Source organism: Motacilla alba, chromosome 2, assembly GCF_015832195.1.
Source record: "Motacilla alba alba isolate MOTALB_02 chromosome 2, Motacilla_alba_V1.0_pri, whole genome shotgun sequence".
In the NCBI taxonomy this organism is placed as follows: Eukaryota; Metazoa; Chordata; class Aves; order Passeriformes; family Motacillidae; genus Motacilla; species Motacilla alba.
The window spans coordinates 64,127,137-64,153,430 of NC_052017.1; the positions used below are offsets into that span (position 1 = coordinate 64,127,137).

Here is a 26,294-nt window from a genome sequence, read left to right on the forward strand (position 1 = left end):
AACTGTCCAATTTTTCTACTCTTCTTTCTAGTCCCTGATATGAACAAGTCCAAAAACCTCACAGCAGCCTCATGACATTTTAAAAATCAATGACAATTTTTTATACTTGTGGGAATTCACCAACTTCATTCAATCACAGGATTTCTGTTTCTAAGCAGCAAACAGCTGAGGAATACGTGGTATTGACCAGGGAATGTGTAGATTACCTTTCTCAACAAGATAGTTGGTGACCACCATCTGTCAAACCTGCCATTCCATAAAGTTTAATGACTTCTCATGCTGTGGTTTCTCAGTCACAGACATCCCAATACTATTTCCGAAACATCAATGGGACTATAAAAACACATCTAGCAGGTGTGCATGTCCAAATCTCAAGTGTACTTATTTATAGCCATATGCACACAGAGTCTCTGTGATCTACTGCCTTATGATCCTTGCAATATACTATTTATATTGCTTCAGATCACGATTTTCCACTTGCTGGTGTAAGGACAGTACCCTGTAAGGCATTGTAGTGAATAAATCTAGGGCTATACAAAAACAATGCAGAGCCCTACTGTATATCTGCCAGAGGAGCTTTAAAGCCAGCAGAACATATTTACAGTGACACACACAGGATCCAGTCAAGCAATTGGAAGAGAATCTCTCAAAGTCAGGAAAGAGGCAATAGGTAGTTTGTTACTTTCTTCATTTATTTCTCATTTTACTAATTAGCTAATGTGCAGAAGGCTGCTCCCCCACCTCAACTCTCTGCTTTCACACTGGGCATGATATATATGACCCCTCCAACTAACAGTTTTTGGCAGCAGAACAGCACACACTCTTACTGGATTGCAGAATTTTACTGGTGGGCCTGTGGCACCTTCCAGTGAAGGGCAGCAGTCCCCTGACAAGCAGTACTGCCAGTGGACAGCCTTTATGTGTCTCGTCTGCCTCCAGATTTGCAGACAGTAGATAGGAGTGTGCTGATCAGACAGACATTACGCTGACCAGTAATAATATTGTGAATATCAAGAAGTTCCCTTGACATTGATTATTAACAACATGATGATAGCACACCGGATTACCAGACATTTTGTGTTATTAGATCATCCAATTCCAGCAGGTGGGAGAAGCCAGGATGGAAACAATCAGGGGAAACAAATAAATACACCATGTTCTTGAAAAGCAGTGGACTAAAATCTCAGCTTTAATACTCCTGTATCTAATTGCTAATGAGCACCTTCATCAGAACTGGGGGTTTATGAGACTAAAAAATACTTGAATGCTTCAGAAAGCCTCCCTTGTAGGATGTGTGGCAGATCAGTTGGTCTAAAGACACACATTTTCTCAGAGTACGGGGGAGAAGACTTTGTGAAAGACATACAAAGAAACCAGATCTTCCCATTCCAAGAAGGTGCAAAGTCTGGTGTTTGTAACAGCAATTACAGAGACGCTGTAACAGGAGCCCTGTAAAGGGCTCTTGTGTTTACTAAATGTGTTGATTGAGAAAGTCTGTGGGGTCTCTTATGATCACCATTATGAATCTGTGGTGAAAGAGAAGTGCAAGGACTAGCACTGAAGCACCTGTCTCAGTACCAGGGGACATTCCTGCAGTCTCTGGGAGACGTGCAGTTCTGCTGTCCATCACCAAACAGTGCTGGCCCTCCTTTTCACCAGGGCTTCCTGACAGGCCCGAGGAAAACCTCCAAGCTCACTGTCACAGCCTGGATATATTCCATTCCTCTCCCCCTGACAGCCACTGAAAGCTAAATCCAAGTCTTCCTGGCTGCTTCTCTAGCTGTAATAACAGGGTACTGTGCTTCCCAGCAGGTCCAACACAGCCAGTGAGACAGGCAGAACAGAGATGTCTGTTTTTTCCTTCCCTCTCCCTGTTAACTTTCAGAGTGCCGTTTTTCCTCCTGTGTTCTACTTTCTGTCTTACAGTCACACATGCAGACTTCTTGAGCAGCTGCGAAGCTGCACAGGCACCAGAGGGATAAAATGGAGGAGAAGTTTGGGAGAAGCTGAACAGGGAAAAAAAAAAAAAAAAAGGAATGCCATACTTAAAGATTTACTTAGCACAGAAGGTTTGCATTTCAGAGTAGAAGATAATGGAGTTGTAAGGGTTTTTAGCAGCCAAGAACACGGTCTCCAGCATCCATTTCCTATCCCCATGCCACATGCGGTTTTGAGCTGAGAGTTCTGCATCTTCAGTCACTATTTTTGCTCCTTGTTTCATAGGAGATGTCACATTTTGGAGCAATCCATTCTGGTTTGGTTAGGGGAAGAGGTGTTCTAATGAATTGCTGTAATCAATTGTTATGTAAGGACTCCTCACAAATGGTTTATGGTGCACTGGCCTGTTCATGTGGCTGGAATTCATATGATGTGGAATCTCCTGCCTTTGCTAGGATATATTTTGTCACCTTGGGCAAGAAGCTCCATTTTTGCTGGGGTCTGCATGTGCTGAGCCATGATACAGGGTACAGACCAGGGAAGCACGACATTCATGTGAAATGTTTTATGACAGGCACAAAGAATTTGTCTCATGGCTGAGAGAACACCAAGGTGTGTAGTGGGCCAGGTCCTGCTATAAGATACAGTCCCTGCAGCCTCACCCTTATAGCTGGCACTATTCTCCCAGCATGGGAAACGAAACAGTGAATTCTCCTCTGGAGTCTCTCTTCCAGTTGGCTGATGTAACACTGAAGTCATAACAATTTTCTGGGAATAACAGGAGGTTCAGAGGTTCCAAGCTGCATTTAAACAGGATCTGAACAGACCTTTCTGAGCCAAACTGATTCCCGGTGCAACTCTAATAAGGCTGGAGGAACTGCACCTGGGATGATTTTGGTCCCACACAATATGTCAATGGCCAATCTCAATATGCCTGGATAGAGGCATCTTTGAAAAAGACATTCTCTTTATAGTACTAAATTCTTATCTGCCAAATGTGGCAGCCAATGAGCTCTTCCAAACTAAATACTGTGAGGATTATGCATAAATACTGAAGTATCCTAATCAGCCTCTTGGTGAAAATTAATTGATCCATTACAGACAATAACTATATGCTGAAGTTTTTATTCTGCATTTTTTACTTCTGTAAGTAGCATATGTGATTTGATTGGCTGGATATTTTAAACCTTAGGGAACCATTGGTGGAGCAGTACAAATCCCTCTGAAATCCAAAATTGCCAGCTGCAATTATAGTCTGCATCTAGCATCTTCTCTAAGGACTATAAATGCTTCACTACTTTAATTTTGCTTGGCATTTGCATCACTGTGTGACAATTACCAAGCAACAGCAAAGGATGGATTCAGTAATAAAGTCTGGACAGTAAGGAAATACTGTCCAAATTTAAATATTCCATCTATTTTAATCTCATATTCATCAGTTTGTGCACATGGATATATCACATTTAGATACAGAGCACTGGTAAGACAAGCACCTTTCCTTTTTGCTGCTGAAGTGCCTGTGGCTTCTTACATATTAGATATGAGCAAAATAGTTTTCTCCTCATATTTCTTGATTGTTTTCAACTACTCAAAAGGATGAGACACTAAGTTGTAAATAGTAGTAATTAAAAGGTCAGACTGGCAACTATATCACTCCAGTTAAGACTTGTGAAATTCTACCATTTGCAGTGATGTCACACTGATACAAAGCAGGAATGAAACAGCAGTTTCATTCAGCTCAGCTAGTTTTTGAACTCATATAATATACAGTTTTAGTTATTTGAACTACTTGTGATTGCCCCTAAGTCCTAGCTATATTAGAAGACAAGATCAGGCATTATGGCTCAAACTATTAAACCCAGATTAGCAGAGATACAATTGGGGAAACAAAAAAAAAAACATCATCATGATAATATGAGGCTTACAAAGGAAGGGCTTCGCATATGGCCAAAAATAGTTTCCTTTGTTAAAAAGGCATTTGCTGAAAAAATACCGTTTAGTGAGGAGGAAAGCAGGTTTTGGATAGTGAAAAAATAAAATACTTATAATGAAAAAGATCCAGTGCACAGTGAGCTGTGCAGAATCAGTGTTTGTAAATGACACTACTTTTCTTCATCAGCTATAGCTGGAAAACTTCAGAAAGACCTAAGTAATTTAGGCAAATGGGTGAGATAGTGGAAATGCAGTTCAATGTCATTGCAAGGTCAAGCAGTGAGAGACAAAAATTTAAATTCTTCAGATGCTTCAAAAGGGTAAAAATTGAATCATATAAGCACTGGGACCTTGGTGTCCTGTGCCATTCTTTGGGACCCAGAGCTCCAGTGCAGCTACAGTCTAACAAGGTTGGAATAAAGCTGAATAAAGACTGAACTGAAAAATCACAGTACCAGCAACAGTGCATCTTACATATTTTAGGCATGTTTGCTGAAGCCCCTCAACAAGAATACTGAAAAATTAGACAGGTTTTGGAGTAGAATGAGCATGATCTGGCACAAAAACTTTCAAAGACAGTTTGGAAAGGTGTGGTTAGTTTATTGCAAGGAGGCGATAAACAAGGCAATGAAAGAAAAGTAAATAAAGTGCTGAAAATTGTATTTACCAGGAGCTGCTATTCTTCCTGTCTCCACAAAATGGTAGCAGTATTTCCCCCTTATACACCCACCCCCAAAATAAAAAATGAAAACGGGCAAGAAAATTCCCAACAACTGGTTGGTCATCTCCTTGTGGTTTTTTCACTGGAGAGCAACTAGCAGCATTCACCAGCTCTGCATACTACCAAGTTGACAACGTAAGAGGATTCAATTGATTACAGAAATCATAGCATGCACACAGAAGGTTCTTAGACAGTTCTGTCTGACCTCAGTTTAGTAATTCTTCAGTAATTCAGAAATCCTCCACATTTAATGGCCACCCCTTTATACCCCATGCAATACAGAAAACCAGAACAGCTGGTGAGCAACACTGTTATGAAGAAGAAAGTGTCTAGACAGGGTAAAGCTGTCCAACCTGACCCAATGAAGGCAAGTACTGAAGGACTTAAACTGTTTTGTACTCAGAAAAGTCTCAGCTACTCACAGGTGATGCTGTCAGAAGAGAAAGTTATACCTGTGACCTTTGGCCAAACGAATAGCTTATAAAAAAGCGCCTACAGCCACAGTCCAAAACGTTTTCAAAACTGAACATTTTCCAATGATGTGCTAACAAGAACAAAATTCATGTAGCTCATGCTGATACTTAACCAAAGTTCCCATAGCATATGGAAACAAAATGGGGAAGCTTTATTGGACCAGAAATAACATACAGAACCCTTTTTTTTCTCTCCATGGCTTTTCCTCTTGAACATTATAACCAAACAGATCTCAAATGTTTAAAGACAAAGGAAAAAAAGTACATACCACCATATATTTCCAAAAGCAAGAGTTAAAAAAATGTTTGTCTCGTACCTTGTTAGCTTTGTCCCAATCTGCTGCCTAAGTTCAAGCCTCTCTTCATCAGTCTGCATGGGGAGGATGTTCTTTTCTTCCAGCTCTCGCTTGGAAGGCCTGTTGCTTAGTTTGATTGCTAAAGAGTCCTTCCTGCAGAGTTTCCTTGCCAGGGGGCCTGTGGGAGAGAGGAGAGGTTCTGCCAAAAGAGGTGTCATCATTTCATTACAGCATGCACCTAGCAAAGAAGTACTAGCCAAGGGAGGATATGAGGCTCTCCTTTACACTGGTATGGACTATGGGAAAAGGGGTATCATTAACTTCATGTACTCAATTAACCTCAATTCCTATCATAATAAGGAAAAGCTGAAATTGGTAGGTATAGAGGAAATAGAAATTAATATATTGCTCCATAGAGGGGAATGGAGAAGAAGGGCTTGTTTCAGAATTGCTACTAGCATCTGTAGTTTCCTCTAGCACAGTATTTCCACATAATGGAATGAAAAATTCAACCTCAGAATCTGGGCAGGCAGCAGAGCTATAGCATGTGAAAAGACAGGGGTGGGGTATCTGAATGTCTCTTGCAATGTAATATCAAGACATCCAAGCCAGCACTAGAAGGAATCAGAAACATCACAAATCTGTATGCACATGAACGAACTGCTTCCAGGGCAGTGGCAGTGGCAAAGACACTAAAAACCAGCAGCCTTTTATGGCTCAAATTTGCTTTCTTAGGCTTATGTCCAAAGCAGTTTGAGCAAGGAAGACAGACACAGAGAGATACAAACACATGAGAGTTTGTCAGGAGAGTGTGAGATAGTGCAGTTCTGTTCTGTTTTTAGTATAAGAGCAAACACTGCTTAATTTCACTTGCAGGGTAAGGTGGGGTGCTGAGGAGATGAAATATGCCTGTTTTAGAATCTTCTTTCTGTGTGTTTTAAAAGGGATGTTGTTTGATTGTACTGCTTCCAGTTTTTTTTTGGTTTTTTTTTTTTTTTTCTTTCAAAAGAAAGGCAAGGGCCTGGAACTTCAATGTCTAGGATGATAAGCAGTTGTCATACATAGCACTGTATCTTTTCTTCATGGGACAGTCTTACGATGCCACACTGAGACAGGAATTGGAGTTTCTTACAGAGGTCAGGAAGGCCACAGGTCCTTTCCCAGTCTACAATTGTGATATGGTGTCCTGGGTTGGCTATATGATGCTTCTATCCCCAATTGTCTGTTCTGTTTAGCTGGATAATAAGTTTTGCACCTTTAAAGACTTGTTCTGAGAGTGAAGGGGGGAGAAAAGAAGCATGGAGTTTGTTGGGGGAGAAGCCACTTGAATTTGTTTTTCTAGAGGAAACCCCTTTAGAGGGTTTTCTCCCAAAATTTCCCTAAACCAGGACATTTGGTTATCAATTAACCTCTTCTAATCTGAGCCCAATCCTCTGATTGTGACCCCTTTCAAAGCATGTGCACATTTATAATTCCAAAATGATTTACTATTGACTGTATATAAAAGCTCTGATTCTCTATGTGTGGCACTTATTTTATCCTCCTGAAGCAACTATTGAGATGATCTTGACTTAAGCCAAAGGCATGGCTTCTCTTCACACAGGGCATTTGGGAAAGCAAATCCAAAAGCCAGTTTGTAACTGAACCAATATAAACCCAAACCTGTCATTTGAGTTTAGTCTGAGCACTAGTGAGACAGGGATTCATGAATATTACTCAAATCACTATAAATTCATACTGTTTGTTATTTTGGATTAGCATCTCCATGTCGTCAAGCCCTGAGAGATGAAAAAGGCACAGCCAAGAAATAAAATACACAGGCCTTGTGTTTCCTCTGTGTATTGCAAGTTCAGGGTAAAAATTAAATAAGTGAGAAAGGAAAAATGGAATGAGTCTTACTTGTGAATAAAGAGTTATCCTCCTCTTCATCTTCCTCTTCTTCCTCTTCCTGCCTTGGATAAAGGCAGGAAGAATCTTCATAGTCAGTTTCATGAGGCACATTTTCTTTATTGTCATCGCATTCGATCACAACAGTTGGCACTTGTCTCATGTCTGGAAGGCCCCCAGGTCCTGTTTTTGTAACACTGTCACTTGTGTGTAAACCAGAGCTGTTGGGAAAGAAAAGCAAATAAATAAACTAAAGGAAACAGCTCTATGAAGGGCAGAGTAGCTTCTGTCACTGCATGTAGGAAAGTAGTGGTCTTTCATCCCTTTTTGAGAAGAAATGAGAACAGGAAGATTTTCAAGACCAGCAAGACATCTAATGGGTTTAAACTGAGTACTTACTAGATTTAGGGTACAGCACTTATTAGGGAGAGGTATGACGGCATGCAAGCAGAAATACTGTCAGCCAGGATGAAGCACTAAAGATTTGAGGCAGATTCCTAGGGACCAGCTACTCAGTGGTAAGCATGCCTTCAGCCTGGTGTCTGAGTGACCTTTCCGCTGGTGTGCAGGCAGCAAGGAGAAAATGTCTCACCTGAGTGCAACAGCTGGAGTAAGACTGGGAGGAAGGAAGGATGGACTGTAGGGGATAATTGCAGAAAGGCAGAGGGAAAACTAGTGGTTTGCACTAGTGATGAGTGACGTCAGGGGATGGCAAGTGCACAACTCTTTGGCATGTAGGGGAGCGAGCATGTGAGGCTGGGCTTGGAGAAAAGAGACTTTGGGAGCAGGTGAGAGTAACCAGGGAAGAAGCTAAAACCTGGGAGGTTTGTTTGCTAATGGCACAGTTATATACTGGGGGGTGGACATGATAATATCCCTTGTCCTGCCCCAGCTTTTTATCCAGCCAGGTGCTGAAGATCAATCAGAATTGGCTCTAACATAATATTTCTTTTGTCACAGGTGGGATTGATTATTTTCAGCATCTTATGAGATTAAGACCTGTGGTGAGGACTGCTACTATCTTACCCTGTTTATGTGTTTAATTCAAAGCCCTTTACCAAATAACATATCAAGTAGGGAAATGGGAACATGAGGAGGTGAAGATCAAAGTCCAACAAAAAGTGAAAGGAAAAGTCAGGAACAGAACCGTGTTTCTCAACCAGTTTTTATCAAAATAGCTCATGTTGCTTTTCCAGTATGAAATCAGAATGAGAGACTGGCAGGCAAAAATGGTGGAAGCTCAGGATTATTTGTGAGACAGCAGAAAGTGTCCTCTCTCTGAAGTCCTGGCTGATGCAACAGCTTTATGAAAAATGGGCAACATTTGCCTGTGGGACAACCTGTTTTTGTCAAACTCCCATTTTACTTTTCAGAAGAACACAGGTGTGAAAGCAGATGTGCTGGCCAAGTTGACCTTGAGGCACACAAACTTGGATCTGACAAGTATTGAGTGCCATCAATTCCCCTGAATATTTTAGCCTGAATACCAGAGGTGCTCTGCATCCTGAATAAAACATATTCTTCTCTTATAAGATTTTCTACAGAAATCTACTGAATCTACTATCTTCAACTTGAAACATTTTGCTTTCTTCTGACCCAGAAGTTAGAATGGACTCTTAAATGGCTGCCAGATAACATTCCAGAGAGTCTTTTAAAAATGTAGTTCCAGGAATATAATGCTACTCCAAATATGCTTGGGGATTAAAGAGAAGAAAAGGCTTCAGATCCTGTGAACAAACCATACCATGCTGTTATCATCATCTTCAGCTTCAAAGAAATAATTTTTTAAATTTCAACATGTATTATTGCAGACTAACCAATAATGAGATGCAGAGCTTTACTAGATGCCTTGAAGAGAGAAACTCAATTTTCTTAGTGCTAGCCTATGTTTTGTATCACAAAGTAAGAGAGATTCATGAAGGACTGGCTTGCAAATTTTTGTATCAGACTTCAATGATTTTGACACAAAAAAACTTTATCCCAAATGCAGTTTTAGAATTCATCAGCTGAATTCTCATAATGACACATCAATACACTACAGTCTTTAAAAAGTTTGAACTAATTTTTAATTTACTGAAATGCTTTCAGAAGTTTTATATTATGAACTTCATTAAATGTGTTTTCTCTGTAAGCTGATTTTTGAGTAAGTCTTTTAAAGAGGAAAGGAAAAGTCTGGAATCAAATTTCTGAGAAAAACCACAATATTGCAAAATTCTGTTTGCATTGCTAAAATACCCGAACCCTTCCAACTGCACCCATGCAACCACTGGATCACTCACTTAATTTTAAAACAATACATACACAGAGAGTAAGTACAAATGAAAGGAGCAAGAAGTAATTCAGGATTCAGGAGTATTTGGTGCTTCCCTGTTCTGTGAAGGATGGATGTAGCTTACATATGCATCCTTACGGGTGTGTCCATAGAGTAGCAGATATCAAAGGGATCCATCAATTTAGGTTATCGAGCAGATATAGGATGGCAACAAGACTTACAAGTTACCACTGAGGATTTTTATTTGAACTAGTGATCTAGAAATAGGCAGCTTCTCATCTCATTGTAAGCTTTCTGAATCATCTGCTTTCTTGATAATACTACTTTCTATTTTAAGACCCTCATTTTTCCTAGTGTTTTGTGTTGTTCTTGATTAAAATCAGCCCTTTCCACAGCAATTTGACTAAGTCAGCTGTCTAAGCAAAGTGCTTATGAAATACATGCAGTACTGCAGTATACTTAAAAAAGACAAACCAAGGTCACTGGATATGTCCATTGTGTATAAATGACTCTGGGTCATTAGCAAAACTCCCACATGGTCAGGTGACTACTCCACAAAAATTTTTAGCATTATTCACCAAAAAGCACACTATTGTTTCAAAAAGCCCATTTTAAACCAGTTTTGTGTTTTGCAACAAAATTAGAGGAAAAAAGCTACAGTTAAGCAAGTACTTGTTTTAAGAAGATCTTAACGCATGGATGTGAACGATTCATAGCTCCCTAGTACAAGAACTTGCAATTAGTGCTGCATCATCTGTACATGATCAAAAAGATAAAAGGTTACCCCACTACAGCTTACAATGGTTCTAGTGAGAAAAAACTTCAATGAAAAATCACAATTTAGGCATATGAGTGACTCATGGCACAGACAAAATAAAAAAAGGAAAAAAATTAAATCCTTCCTGTAAAATCCAGTGGGAAAAGCCTGCACACTTCTTGTCTGTCATGCCAGGCCCTTTGATTTTGGAATAGAGGATTACATTTTTATCAGAATGTTTTCAGATCCACAGTACTTTTATGTACTTACCAGTTAAAACAAAAGGTCTGAAAAAACTTCAACCTACTGTATATACATTTCTACTACAGGAATGTGGGTGAGAAACAGAGAGAAGGTAGAGCTAAAAATATTAAGTGTTTCTATCCTTAGGCAATGCTAAAGTTTAGACAAGAGGCAATTCTCTTGACAAGTTTTATGGAAGATAAATGTTTTCTGACTCAAATATGTTTTGTAAGATTTACAAGACACTGTTGGTAATGTCTAATGCATTTCATTTCATAAATCTACAGTCTGAAGCTGAGCTGGGTGTCCCAGAGGAACTGGTCTCACACACAGTCTTTTTGGACACAGGGATTTTTCACTGCTCTGCTACAGAGGCAATTCTAGTCTGGAGTGAGATATTGCCACTTAACAGCTCTTTAGTACATACATTGAACAAACTGAGGCCTTGATTCATCTGTGCTTGCTCCTGTACATGAGCCCACAGAGTAAATGAAATTAATTGTCACCTTTCCAGACAGGCAGAGAATTATACAGGCAAGGCAGAAAATCAGGCTGTTTCAGATGAAGAAACTGCCTCACATGTCATTAAAGACATGTTTCCGTGTCACAAGAGTCTCTAAAGCTTCCTCAGCCACTGTTTGTGATGCACAGCTTTGAGGCATGGTCTTTCTTCCCAAATTAATTTTGGTTAGGAGGATGAAATCTGTGTATTTTGGTGGCAGGGCTTACCAGATTTTCATCAACTCCTAAAATGCAATGGTAAAAAATGATGTCCAAATCTAGAGTTTTACTTATGCTTGACAAACACCCTTTGGACTGAAGGGGAAAGCCATTTGCAGTAAGACACAAATTAGCAACAGAGGTTGCAGAAAAAAGGTTACATGGAAATTACACATATCTCTGTTTTAACTTTATCTACCATAGAACTGGTAATTTATCAGAGAAAATAGCGGCAAACTGGCAGCACAAATGACATGTCATAATAGTCATACTATGACAAGGGGCAGATTGCCCTTCTGAGAATAGGTTATGAATAGATGTTATGAGTACCAGAAAATGTTTGCAATCAAAAGCGTTAAGTGCGAAAATTAACTTAATGTTCTATAATGTCTGTAATAAAATTTAATAAAAAAATCCAGGAATTAGCTCCCATTTTGAGTCATAAGAAAAACCGGAACTTGAATAGCTACTGCATGCCTTTTAATGTACCTTAAGACATTAACTTATTAATATGCACTAGATCTAGGTGAGGCAGTTACATGCAATCACTTCTGCAGAGGGGAAAATAGAGATAGAGAGACTCAGTAACTTTCTCAAGGTCAAAGACAGAAAAATCTGGCTTCCAGGTCTGTACAGAGGGAAAGCTCATTTGTCTCTGGTGAGCCTGTGGCTCATTGGCAAAGCACTGATTTCAACTATCATTCTTCAGATGTTGTTAGACTATCTGAATTCCAGAGATCTTATCTGTGTAAGCGAAAAGTCCAGACTGCTAGAGGAAGGGAAGGTTTTAGCCTTTCATTTTTTGTTCATGTCCACACTCAGACACCTGGTGAACAGGAGAGTTGTAAAGTCTAAGAAAAGTTTACTGGACAAAATGTGAATTTGATACAAAATGATTCACCAAATATCATGAGAGCTTAAATGACCTTGAGGAGCTACCACTGCACCAGGACCAAGGAAACTAGATACAAGGAAGAAAAGGAAAAATTCTGTAAGGAAAAAGAACAATTAAGAACTGAAACCTGATCTGTGCTTGTCTATATGATCATCTCTTATTAAAATCAAAACACTATTCTAAAAAATCCCCAATTTACCAGACTTGGCCGCATTATTACTGCAGCACCATGGCAATTATTCTGTAAAGCTGTAGGATACTTTTGAGATAATGTCTGAGATCAGAAAGAAAAACCCCTTAGTATTCACCAGAAGCTGCCTCAGAGACTTATCAGGCTCTCTCAACTCCTCAGGTTTATTGACAAAACAGCAGTGGCCCAGTACTTTGCTAAGTTGCAAGGAACAGCAAGGTGCAGGATGTCACTCCATATCCTATGCATGCTACAGATGTGAGCACACTACCAAGCTCCAAACAGAGGAAGAAGATCTAGGATCTTTGCAGTTTTAACAGGTCCTCAAGAGTTTTGGGCTGAAGCGTGCAATGACAAATACTGCAGAATTATTTCTCTGGGGTTTAATGCAGATTTTTACCATAAGGGAAAGTAAGTACTGTCAAAAACAGTAGAATACAGTGGCATTCGGTGCAAATAATTGTCTCCCAAGTTAAATAAATATATTTTAAAAATCTGCACAAATCTTCAAGGAAACTTGGCAAATTTATCTAGATCACAATGTGGCTTGAAAAAAGCAAATGAAGAATTTAAGAGCAAGATCAACTCCACAGAACTGTAAATGGTTTGAAATACTTTAACCTCTATATACTACAAAAATAACAATTGCTGTTGCAGAGGAAATGATCATGACCTATTTTCTTCCTTGTGAATGCAGAAATTATTGATTTGCTTTGACAAGGAGCACAAACAAAGTACTCAATACATTAATCCATGATTTAACTAACAGTTATTAAACATAAAAAAGGCTATGAAAAATCTGTCTGCAATATCAAGAGCTAGGATTTGTATTAATTTTAAATGTGAAATATCACTACCACAACCTTTTCTTATTTTCTTCTTATTAATTGCAAAGGGAAATAATTGCTTCACACTGGGACATGAATGCTTACTTATTCCATTTTTAACAAGCAGCAGAGCTTCAGCTTCAAATTAATAGTTAAACCCAAACAGCATCACCTTCTTTAAATCAGTTAAATGTATTTGCAGACATAAACATGATGGATGACTAGAAACTGGAGCATTCATTGCTGTGGGGCATCAGATGCCACAATGAAGTCATACTCTGAGAGATGTCACTGGGCTCAGGATAACAAAGGGCCTTCTGCACACAGTGTGAGCCAGACATTAGGACATCCAACCTAAGCTGGGGATGTTATGGGCAGTGCAGCCCCAGAGGAACCTTTGGGAGACAACAGCTATGCTCTGCACCTGGTGCATTGAATTTTGGGATGGTGTAGAGGCACCAGGCCAGCCATGCTGGCAATGTGAGAGGTAAATGGGGAGTCACTGGGTATGGCAGCAGGGGACAATGTGGATGCTCTTTCTATCCTGCCTCTACAGCTCGTTCACAGACAGCACTAAGTGGATGCTCTTTCTATCCTGCCTCTACAGCTCTTTCACAACAGGAATAAGTATCTCCTTCAAAGCCCTAGTAGTTTTTCCCCAGCTGAGAATTCCCCCATGCTGTAGAAACATTAGCCCCATGATGTAATCACAGATGTGCCACTATTCTGGGTACTAAAATAAGCTGGCAGTGTAAGACAGCCTCTGGTCTCCAGGCTCTTTTTCAGCCAGTAAGGAGAAACTTCCATCAATAATCCAGTTGTTTCCAACTAAATATAATGAAGGTAGCCTTATCAGACAGAAATACTGGGGTAAATCATTAAACATTTTGTCTGTTAGACCAAATATTTTGCCGTCCTGTATAACAGGATGATCTGACGCTCCTAGAACAAGGTGGCTACAAAGCTGTCCTTGGTACTAAATAAAACATGTAATTTTTCATCCATCTTCCCTGTTTTGTGACTTTTTCAGCTTTCTACTGCAAGGTGAAATAAATTTTCCAAAGCTTGCTGATGTTGCAGTCTATGAGGGCAGCTTGCATTTATACAGCATGCTTCACTTACTCAGACTACTTGGAGAAACACTCAGAGATACTCATAAGTGACAATAACCGAAAACAGCCCCAAGGTGGGTAAGGCATTTCTGATCAAATGTTTTACCTCTTGCCAGATTCAAATGGCTAAGAAGGTAGCTGCTGTGGAATGAGCGAAATACTTATTTTAAGATCAAACACATAATTTAATTTAAATTAATTTAAGTAATCTAAATACTGTATTAAAACCCTTCTAAGTGACTTGTAGGAAGTCCACATAGATTGTTTCGAGCTAATTGGTAATACTAATCAGACGCCCTGCTGGAGTAGTACATTGGATTCTAATTGCTCTTTTATGAATCTTCCTCTCCTTGCATTTAATCCTCCACACAACTGGAGCTCTGCAGTGATGCCTCAGCAGTACCTACTGCAAGCCAGGCATGTCCTATTAAAATCTCCATTGGCTGTATTATCTACTTCCTTGAACAGGACAATGGGGCTCAGGAAATTTGGTCTTTATTTCCTTTCTGCCACAAACTTGTCAAACAAGTCTGGAAAGGCTCTTCCTCTGTTTCTCCAGAAATGACTCTGTCCTGAAGTTGTTAGACCCCAGAGGAGCCACCTCATTGTAGTCCTATGAACGTAACTCAAGCGATGATATTGATGCTGAGGTTAGCAGGAAACAGTGCACACCAGTATGGAATGTTAGAAGTTGATCCATTACCTTTCTAGCCTGTGCATGGTCATGGCTAGCGTTTTGTTCAGTTCCTCGATCATGCGGCACCCCGAAGGGTGAATGGGCAACGTGCTGGACCCAGAAGGAAGGTGCTGGCTGTGGCTGCCGTACTGGAGCTGGTGCTGGTGAGCTGCTAGCTGGGATGGCAGGACAGTGTGATGCTGCTGGGTCAAAGGCTGCTGGGAGCTCTTCTGCGTGGAATAGGATGAGAGAGAGAGGTCTGGCCCCCCTAAAGGCATGCAAATCATGACTTTCTTTGGAGGTAGTGGAGGTGACAGTTTAACTGGCATACAAGGCAGTTTCACAGGAGCGCCAGGATCTAAAAGAAAGAAAGAGAGCACAGGTGTTAATTTTGATGTCAGTAAGAAGGAGATGAGAGTATCTGCCTCGGTGAGCAGGTACTGACGTTGCTACTCAACACAGGAGAGTGCACATCTTCCCTGTTGTGACAGACAGCTCCTATTGTATGCTCAGCACAGTCTTCAGAAAAAACACTGTTGTTTTGCAGCACTCCTGAGTCTCACAAAAAAACATCCCTGGGCTGTGCATGCCCCTTAATAAACACATTAAGCAATACTTAACAAGGCTTGTAGCACACTTTAAAGCCCTAATCCTCCAAAATAGCCCTGTGAGGTAGATGCAACTTCTTCTACTCAACGGGCACACAAATAGGGGGAGAGCAATTAGGATGAGAGCAGTTCAGTGTCTGAAGTTACAGGATGACTCACCACCATCACTGCCAGAGCAAAAGCTCAGGGATTCCTGATCCATCTCAGCCACTGCAGTACAATTACTACAAGTCACACTTCTTACAGCTTTGTAATGTGCAAAACATCTAGTGTAAAAAATTACATTATAGGGCAAAAGAGAAAAGAAATAAGGTTTGAATACTAAACAGGATGAGTGTGGAAAAATGGAGGGTACATGAGGAGAAAAGTTAAAGGGCACTAGATTGTCAGGACTAATGCATTCTTTTACAGAAGTGGCAGGCATTTTCCTCTGGACTCAAGCACTGAATTTTACCTTTTTAACTCTACTTAAAATATTCACTGAAGCCCATAGTTGATCAGTCAGGCAAAGACTTCACTGACTTCAATGAGAAATCAGTGAGAGGTCCACAAACAAACAAACATCTCTTCCAGAACTCAACTGCAGAATGGAGATTTTTGGAGTTGCACTGTGAAATATTTTCAGAAGGGAAAAGAAGTAACATGAGGGCTAGTAGTTGCCAAGATGGATGGGGGAAATGGTCACAATGCGTGCTAAGAGTGAAAGAGAGAGGAAGTATATACATTGTGAGCAACAACTCCGAGTTTGTTTCTAGGAGGAAGGCCAGGCCCTTTCCAGCCCTAAATAATGCACATATTTGTCTCTGCAATGTAGCTCTGTGGGTGAGCCATGCATGACCTTTGGTCTCTTGCTGCTTCTGTCCACTCCTCTTGCTACAACATGGTAAGGGAATTGCAGGGCCAGAACCTTCTTTTGACCTGATGACGCTGGGAGTTAGATGCTGCTCTCCAAAGGTCATCACTATTCTGAACACTATCAGATTTCTATAGTCTTTTTCCAGACCATACAAACTGGTTCCTTTTGGTTTAAACTATCCTTCCTCCCATTCCCTTAATTCTTTCCTTCTTCCTGGCTTGGTCTGGGTATTGCCTGGTCTTCTATCCACATCTAATAGCCAGGGTACACAAGGTTGATATCAGGACTAGCAAGCAGTAACACTTCTTGAAAATTATTACAGATTGTAAGGTGAAAAAAGACCATGAACTAAGTTCAGATATGTCTCTTGAGTTATTCTAGTGCTAGTCACATCTTCCGCAGCATCCACTTGATATCAGTGGTTTTGCTATGCTAGGAACAACACATTGACTGTGTAAGCCTTCTCCTCCTCCATAGTGTTTATAGGCTAACAACAGAGGGGTTCAAGGGAGTGCAAAGATGAAATACTGCGTGCTGGTTTTGGCTGGGGTAGAGTTAATTTTCTTCACAGTGTCTCATATGGGGCTGTTTTGTATTTGTGCTGAACAAAGTTTGAGTTGATGATATAGAGATACTTTTGTTATTGCTAATGGCTTGCACAGAGCCAAGGCCTTTTCTGCCTTTTGAACTGCAACACAGTGGAGGGAAAGCTGGGATGTATGGGAAGCTGGGACAGGTGATCCTAAGTGAGCAAAGGAATATTTCAGACCACATGGCATCAAGTTCAGCACATAAGTGAAGGTAAGAAGGAGGAAGGGGGGGGTGTTTGGAGGGGTGGTCTTTGTCTTCTTAAGTAGCCATTACATGTGATGGGGACCTGCCCTCCTGGAGATGGCTGAACACCTGCCTGCCCATGGGAAGCAGTGAACACACACCTTGTTTCATTTTGTTTGTGCGCATGGCTTTTGCTTTCCCTGTTGAACTGTCTTTATGTCCACTCATTCATTTTCTCACTTTAACCCTTCTGATTCTCTTCCTGATCCCACTGGTGGGGAGTGAGTGAGTTGCAGAGTGGGGCTTGGCTGCTGGCTGGGGTTACACCTCTCTACACTGCAGAGTCGAAGAGGTACAGAGTAGAATCCAAGTCTTTTGCCCTTCAATGTAATATTAAATCCACTTAACATGTTGTCTCTTGCAGGCAAAAATTCTTCTGATGGCTCTACCAAGGCTAAAATTTAACTCATGGGTTTGCCAAAACAGTAAAAGAACAAACAAACAAACAAACAAAACCCCAACCAAAAAACCCAAAACCAAACCACATTCAGGATTTTTTATTCAAGCACACAAAGGTCTTCAAGTCACCTTGTTTTTCTTACAAACGTGTTATCTACATACATTTCCTCTGTGTATCCTGCATAAAAGAACATACTCTTCAATTAAAGGTAAATAACAGAAAGTGTAAAGAGTAAATTGTATAGAGCCCTGAGAATAAAGCTCCTATGGGATTTGTAGTAAAAAAAGTGGGGTTTTTTTACACATTTATGCTTCAGGCAATTTTACTGCTAGAGCTTGTCCTGAATTACAAAGACTACACTGAGATCTGCACTTCCATTTTGACAAATACAGGTTGGTTTAAAATCCTTTTCTGCAGTATGTCAATTAAAGTCCTCATTTGACAGTGCCTGTGCCTGGATGCCCCATCACTCTGTGACAGCCATCCTTAATGGTGAATTCAAAGAGATCCCAACTGCAGGCCTCTTTGTCTTTTGACAAAAGAATAACTGGAAGTATCATTTGGGTTTTCTGCTTTTTGTGATCCTGAAGATCAGAGCAATGTAGTTCAGGTATAAAGAAAACAGGAATCCTTCCTTCTTTCTTCTAAATACAGTGAAAATTTCTTTTCTCATGCAATTCATGCAGTAGAGTTGTGGCAAAGGCACTGCAGCTCTGGAATTGCACAGGAGAACAAGCCTGGCTTAATTATCCTGAGTAACCACATATTCATTCCATCATGAATCAGATGCACACACTCTGGTTTTGACTCTGCACAACAAAGGTATGGACCTTCAGTTTCTACTTAAATTTAAACAAATGCTTCACATCAACATGTTTTCAATGGTGCCAGTGCTGGGTGACTCCATTGGACACCGGCCAAAAAATCATGCCCATTATTTTTAATGTCCTTGTTCAGGCTGACAGTGTTACATTCAGGTTCTTGAGCTTGTCTGAGTATGGTTCTAACACCAAAAGAGACTCTTGGAAATGACCAGAGGCATTAGGTCTACTTGTCTGCTCTTCACCTTCAGAAGAATTCTATTTTGTTTAAACAGAATGGTTAAAAAGAGAATTACTATAATGGGAAGTGAGTTCAATCCATTTGCTGGGAAATGTAACTGTGTATCTTCATTACACCAGTAATGGAGACCTTGGTACTGCACATTTTAAAGCGTGGTCTGATCAGTGACTATGCTGAACAAGTGGCCTTGCCCAAATCCATGGGCTATGGGCACTCTGTTGGTTAATGTGCTACCATCGTCTACACTAAAGGACAGAACAGCTTCTCCCTGCATGTTAGAGTGAGGTGACTGAGTTTTACAGTCCTTTCCTCTGTTTGTTTTAATTTCACAATGTACATGATTTATGAACCAGGGCTAGTAACAATTACTGTCTCCCCCATGGAATATACATCAGACATGGGCATCAGTAGATGAGTAAGAAGCTGGACAGGGGAAATAACAACAAGGAATCTATGATGTGTCTTCTCAGTGAAACATTACCAGAGTATTAAATCATTGCACAAAGCACTCATAACAGAAAAAAAGCAAACTGTGTGAAGCCAGGTGTGCAAGTCTGATTAATCTCTTCTGGCTGAGGTTTTTCATGCTCAAGAGAATAAAGAGCAATTTTGCAAGATGTTGGTTCCCAGTGGGGTTGTGACCACTCAGCACTGTGTAATAACTTGTAAGTTAGAGTTGATGAAAAAGATGTTAAGACATCAACCTCTCCACTCTTGATGACAATCAATTACTTAAAAGACAGTTGTGGATGCCACAATATTTGCTACACATCAGACCTTTGATAAGCAGTCCATCCTTTACTGTTTCCATACAGATCATTTTGCTAACATCCATGGTTACTGTATTTCTTTTGGGGCTTTCATGAGATAAATATGTTTATTTGTTGCACAGGTTTGTTCCTATATGGTTCTTCTGAAATGTTAATGGTACACTGGAGCTGTGCACCATATACATCAAGTCTGATGCTTCTTAGTCACTGAACATGGCTGGAGAATTGGTCAGCACACATTGAAGACACAACTGCTGCAGATGAAGTGCTAGGAACTTCTGGATGTATGGCAGCAAAGGTTGCTGCGGCAGTGGTTGTAGAAAAGCTCATTAAAATCTTTAAATTCTGCCCCAGCTCAACTACTGCATGGAGAAAGAGGACATGCCTGGGGATCCTGGGCTTGTGGCAGAGCTGGCTGTGTTTGCTATACTGCCAGTGGCAGAAATGCCCTTTCTGGACTCCTTGCCAAATGTAACCCAGCGTTGTACCCTGACAGCAAGGAAGGACAACAGACTCCTTGGTGGTACAAGAAGAAATAAAGCCAGGAGATCAAAGGATTCTTCTATTGATAGAAGGATCCCCTTCTATTCACCAGTCCTTAGACTACTGTGTAAGCTTAGTATCCACCAGGAAAGATATCAAAAAACCAGAATGAGTTGAGCACAGGGTCACTGCAGTGGCTGAGGGCTAGAGCACCTGGGGTACTGAGGTGTGTTCAGCTTGCAGCAAAGACACCTTGTGGGGGAACACTTAAGAGCATCCTCCCAGTACCTACAAGTTATCAATAAAGTGATACTCTTCAGTGGTGTGTGGTGGGAGGAGGAAAGACAGTGGACAAAAGGGAAACAAAAGAGGTTCAAGACTGGATTATAAGGAAAGTGTCTTCCCTGCCATGAGAAGAGGCAGTTACTGGAGCAGGTTTATCCAGACAGGTTGTACAGCTGGCATCCTCTGAAGTTTTCAAGACACAGCTGGTCAAAATCCTGAGCAACCTGGTGTGATCCCATACTTGGCTCTGCTTTGAGCAGGAGGTTGGATTAAAGGCCTGCTGAGGTTTTTCCTCACCTGAATGACCTTATACTGTGACCTTTGCTGTACTATATACAACTACAAGTAACACATCTTATCATAAAGTTAATGAGATACTCTTTAAATCCTTCAAAGTAATTAATTATGTAAAGAAATGTGCAAAAAACTCCCCAAAACCAACAAACAGTGCAAAACCAGTGTGGCCTGTTGAGGGAGCTCCATGGGGTGACGTGCCTGATATTTACCGGCACCATTTGGACAAGTAGCTTTCGCTTTTTCAGGTCTTCTCTCTTGTAATGACCTGTGCCTAAATGGTGAGAGTCTCTTTTCTTGGTTCAATAAGTTTTTGACAAGTCATAAACTGTTCTCAAAGGTTTGCCATGCATCTCCTGCTGACTATAGCAAGATCTGCAGTCATGTCTTTTGGGGAAGATTTGAGACAGAAATTCTTTGCTGTTCTTCTGTACCACATATGCATTCAAGATTCAGGTTGAATTTGGAGAACAAAAGAAAGGCATGATTAGCCCTAAAGGTTGAAAAGTATAGCTCTGCATGAATTCCTGTGCAGGGCCTTGAAAAGGCTTTCAAAGACAAGAAGATTTCCTGATGCCTGTATGTGATAAGTACTCCTCTCCAGGAAGAAGCACAGAGAGGAACTATAGAGGGAGAAACTGCGCCAGGGTCCAGTTTCCATGAGAACCCGGTGAAGGAGAACTGCTTTTGCTCTGCTGCTTCTCCCTTGACACACAGTGGGAGAACTGTCCATTGTCTCCATGTGAATTTAACATCCCTTCATGAATGTAACCTGCCAGAGCAGGCAGCTAGTGGTAACATCACTGTGGGGGGAGCTTCTGGATTATGTCTTGGGCTCATCTACAGAGGAGTCTTCTGATACATACGTGACTATTGCATTATAAAATATTCCAGAGTATTTACTGGACAAATTGTAGTAGCAAAAACTTCTATGAAGTTGTCACTAATAACCAGCTGTGTATTGGCAAGACACCTGTTCTTAAACCTCATTCTTGTCTTGTCTGCATTGTCAGAAGCAAGTTTTGAGGACTTTTATTATTTTGTACCCTGATAAATGTTTGCCTCTAATTATAAATTAGTTCTGACTCTAGACAGTCGTAACTAGAAAGCCCAATATCAAAACTAAAAACGTGCTATGTATCTCTTCAAAATCTTGAATGAAAACAGCAAAAGAATGCAAAAAGCTTAAATGGAATAGATAAGTGGCCAGATATAACCAAAGCTACATCCTATTCTAATATTAGGCTGAATTTTGGCTCAAACAGACTTGGGTGCTCCTGAGATCACATCTTAATGGCACATATTTTGTTCTCTGGTGTTTTAGGAGCTTTATGGGTTACTGGTGATTCCGTTGAAAAATATCTAATTAATTTCAGAAAGCATTCTCTGCTCTGGTGAAAATTAACAGCTTAATGAATCAAAATCAAAGGGAACTTCACAACACTGGGGTCTATCAAATCAGACATGCCTAGTCTTCCTTTCACTTGACCATTAAAGATTTTATGATAAACTGGAGACTTGAACACCAGAACCCAAATTAAATTTGGTCCCAGGTAATTATTTCAACTCTTCCTAAATTTTTGGTGAAGGAAACTAGAAGTGTCTTAAATGCCTGGGTTCTGCACACGAATATCAGAGAAATAAAACAATGAAAGAAATTTTATCTTGTGAACATTGTCTAATACTAATCAGTCTAATGCTAATCATGTTTGAAAACCAGTATAAAGCTCACCAGAAGGTGACTGGCCAACAGGACATGCAGAGCAGTGAAACAGTGGTAACAAAACAGTTAAGGCTCATGTTTTTCTCCTGGAGTTGCCTGTCTTCTAGGGCTATGTGGGCACTTCCACACCCAGTGCTGTGACAAGGGTGTTCCCTGTGGAGACAGCACCATCAAGACCACAGGACATGGTGTGAGTAAAAGCATGGAGCATCTTCTGCAGCAGTGTTGGTACACCACTCCCATTGGCTGCCCTGCAGTCTGCTCTTGGCTCTGGCACTGTTTCTATACTGTCCCATCCCTACAGAGCCTCAGCCTTGAGAAGAAGCATGCCAAGGCTGTGTGATTTATATTTGCTAGAGGCAATTCTCTCTTCCTTCCACCTTTAAAATGGATTTTTTTTTCTTTTCATTCTCCACAAAATTAAATGCGCTCTTGCGTGTTTATTTAGGTCCGCTCTGTTATGTGCATTTCTTATCAATTGAAAGGCCAATCTTTGTCTTGGCACAGGCAGATAGATATTTGAGATGGCTCAAAATGCTTTCAGAGGAAAAGAATGTTTCTTTTCCATTTCTAAAACCTGTAATAAGTTTTTTTGTCAAGCCCTGCAAGTCAGTCTGCATAACTTTTTGAAGAACTTTGGAATATTTTCACAGCAAGAGGTGGTCTGACTTTTTTCCCTCAAGGTTTGTATTTAAAATATTTTTCCTTTTTTTTTTTCCTCTGACCATGTCTGTAGTGATTTTTTAGTATATGTTTATACAAAACATCTGTATGTATATATATATATATACAGAAGTTGAGTTGTTTCTGCCTTTTCACATGTGTACCTGAACCCTTCACAGAATCACATCTCCTCCCATAGTCTTTTGAACAGAGCTATCTGACCATTAAACCTCTGTCACTCTCCATTAGCCATGCCTGACATGTGTTAAGTTGTGCTTCAACCTTCACAAAAATTCTTCAGTAGAAAAATGTGTATGCAGCCAGAAATGAAGTTTTAATTTTCAATGCCAGAATTCAGATTTTGCTTGTTTTCTCACTCACAAGCGGAGGATGTCTCTGGAGTAATTAGAAAAAGAATAGCATTAATTCTGCTTCTCACCGAGGAGAATGCTTCATTAGGATTGATTGCTCATTTCCAAAGATTGTACATGGCTAATATAATTACCACTGGAGAACACAAGGCACTGAGCAACACTTATATCCTTTGGACCACCAAAGTAAATGGACCCTTTAGAACAAGCTGAATACTTTTATTTATAAGGAATGTATAAGCGAGGGTTTCAGTTCCAGCAGGAATACTGTCAATTAAATTATGGCTCTATGACTAAATTTGAGTCTCTGTTCCTTTACCCTGAAGGTTTTGTATATGCATATACAAGAGTCTATCTATACACACATACAAGACTTTATATAGGACTAGATGAGACAACACTGAAGACCACCACAAGAGACCACATCAGAGGAGTCACAGTTCAGTTCCACTTTCATTGGAAAGTCATCATCATCAAACAACTCACTTATGCTGATAACTTGAGCCTGATTCTACTTCACACAAAATTTGCAACTTTGGAAAAAACAAAACTATTTCAGAAGCCCTCATCCTTAGATTCTTCTGTTATCTCTTACAAAAGAATGGCTTATAAATCAAGGACCTGAATTTTTTTTCTATGCTATGCCTATATTTTTATTTCTTCCATGTCAGCCTCATTTCTGAACAACTTCTTGTAATTGGGACAGAGTTTTATGGGAGATCATAGGAAGCTGGTTTTGTCCTTAGGTGAAGCCGTGAATACTGCTACCTGGCCTTGCAGGCTGCAAGACTGCCCATTCAGTTTGTAGCAAAGGGCAAGATATTAACCATTATGTGCAGATTTTAGGCAGGTAAGAAAGTTTTCAAAGAGGTTTCACATAAAATGTACAAAACTATACAGCACAAAAAAGTGTGGTCATCCAAACAGAAACATGAAGAGACTATGTAGAGATGAGAGAAAACCAGAACGTGTTCTTTCCTATTGAGCGCTTTCCTGATATAGATACTAAACTTGAATAAAATGGGTATTAACTGTCTGGAAAAAAAAAATCTACAGTACATAAATGTGGGCAGAACATTTCTCAAATCAATTCTGAAAATATCAGGGCAGGATTAACACAAGATCAACCCAGGGGAAAACCACACCTCATATTCAACTCAGGATTTTGAGGTGCTGCCTGCTGTGCAGCAGCTGCAATTATAAGCAGACTGTTCAAAAGGTGCAGGCAAGCATTTAGGGAATCTGTTTTGGTCAGCATAAATATAGCCATCCTTTGCTTCAGCAGCTGAAATGAGAGACTGGGAGGAGACACACCCGCCCTCCTTTCACATCCACCTAGAACTTTGAATCCCAAAGAGCCTGGACACTTGTGAAAACATGTGGAACACAAAATAGAGCCTGTGTTGTTTACTGTTGCTACCTTCCATGCAGTGAGAGCTAAACTGCAGCATAAAGCACAGGACACCAAAATCCTGGTCATTGGGAATTGGAGCTGGACTCACCAGTGGGAGGGGAGTAGTCAGAGCAGGGGTGGAACGGGGGAACAGTTTGGAAGACAGTGTAAGTACTGAGACAAAATGGCAAGAAGTTATGGGACATAATTACTTGTGTGAGGATCGGGGGCAAGTCAAAGACAAACATATGGAAAGATACAGGGTGTGTGGAGGGAGACCTGCCCATATGGCAGTTGAGAGGACAAATAGCAAATGGCAAAAGGAGAAATCAAAACTCTCCCTTTCCCCTCAGCTCTCACGCCTTTCCTCATTAAGGGCATTTAAAGAAATCCTAGTATTTTTCTGATACTTCCTTTCCCATCAAAGCACATCCTGCAATTTCAGTGGTGATAGTAAGTCTTGATGAATAAGGGTGAGGAGGGTTAGGAAATGCCACAGCGGTCTTAGGCAATTAGAGCTGAGAGAGGAAGTGCCCCTGGAGCAGCCTTGATGAAGGTGCAGTCTGAAGATTTTGCGATCCCTGCTCTAGGTACAGCACGTACATCACCAGCACACACAAGAAGTGCAAACAGAGTTACAGAAAGAGGAAGAACATTGAGAACCTTGCTACAAAGGCAGCTTTTCCTATAAGGGAAACGGTGGGGCTGAGGGTCCAGGAATACCTACTTACCAGTTAAGTGGCTGGCAATCCTGGCAATAGGTTTAGGAGGCAGGGCAGGGGGCTGTTTGAGGAGGGACAACTGTTTCACTGGGGTGTCCTCATGGTCTCCAGGGAAAGCGGCAGATTTTTTGGGGGGAAGTAGCAGGACTGGCTTAGCTGTAGGATCTTGGGACAGAAGGACGCCGGATTCATTGGATGTGGGGCTCTCTTCAGACACTGGAGGACACAACCACATCATAGACGCAACAACGTTACGAGCAAAGCAGCAGCAGATACAGCCGAAGTCAGACAAGAAAAGCAGCACAGCAATGCAGATTAGGAATGACTCATAGATTTCACTCAAACATTGTATAACGTAGAAAGGAGGAAAGAAGAAAAGAAGGAAAGTAAAAGAGAAAGAGTAACACACATCTACACAACAGCCAAATTTCCCATTACTTCTGACAGGAAGCCAGCTCTCCCATGTCAGGCTGGGATGTACTCCCACATCTGGAACACAAATCAGGTTTCATGTCACGTCTCTGATGGTCTGTCACCACAGCTTGCCTAGGACCAGATATGTTAGCAAGCGGTCTGTAAACTTACCCTGTTAAAAGTAAAAAGCACCTGATGGGGCCTACTCTCTTTCTAAAAGGCTGCATAGCTGCGCAAGATCATGGATGACAACTTCTATTGCTCACTTTTCCTCACTTGACCTTTGTCCACAACTCTCAGCAGCACAACCTGATGCAGAAAGAGGAGCTAACCTAGATGCAGAGCATTGCTGTCTCTCTGCACAGGCTGGGGAAAAAGAGCACCCAGCCTCACCCAGGGAAGGGCAGCTGACTGTGTTAGTTACTGACAGATGTGTGGTGGGAACACCACACAGCACCATGTGGCAGGTAGAGGGCA

At 40.8% G+C, this 26,294-nt stretch overlaps 1 protein-coding gene across 9 annotated transcripts in view; it reads right to left on the minus strand.

Annotated features, from left to right (window-relative positions):
- Positions 1-26,294, minus strand: part of PHACTR1 (phosphatase and actin regulator 1) — a 303,315-nt gene that overhangs the window by 42,352 nt on the left and 234,669 nt on the right. For 8 of the 9 annotated variants that reach the window (XM_038128281.1, XM_038128279.1, XM_038128280.1 and 5 more), the window contains 4 exons: positions 25,413-25,619; positions 14,967-15,297; positions 7,260-7,468; positions 5,382-5,538 (listed from right to left, as the gene is read on the minus strand). In XM_038128281.1, the coding sequence (XP_037984209.1) occupies positions 5,382-5,538; positions 7,260-7,468; positions 14,967-15,297; positions 25,413-25,619 (904 nt within the window). The remainder of the gene's footprint in view (positions 1-5,381; positions 5,539-7,259; positions 7,469-14,966; positions 15,298-25,412; positions 25,620-26,294) is intronic. The other variant, XM_038128287.1, reaches the window with a different exon arrangement.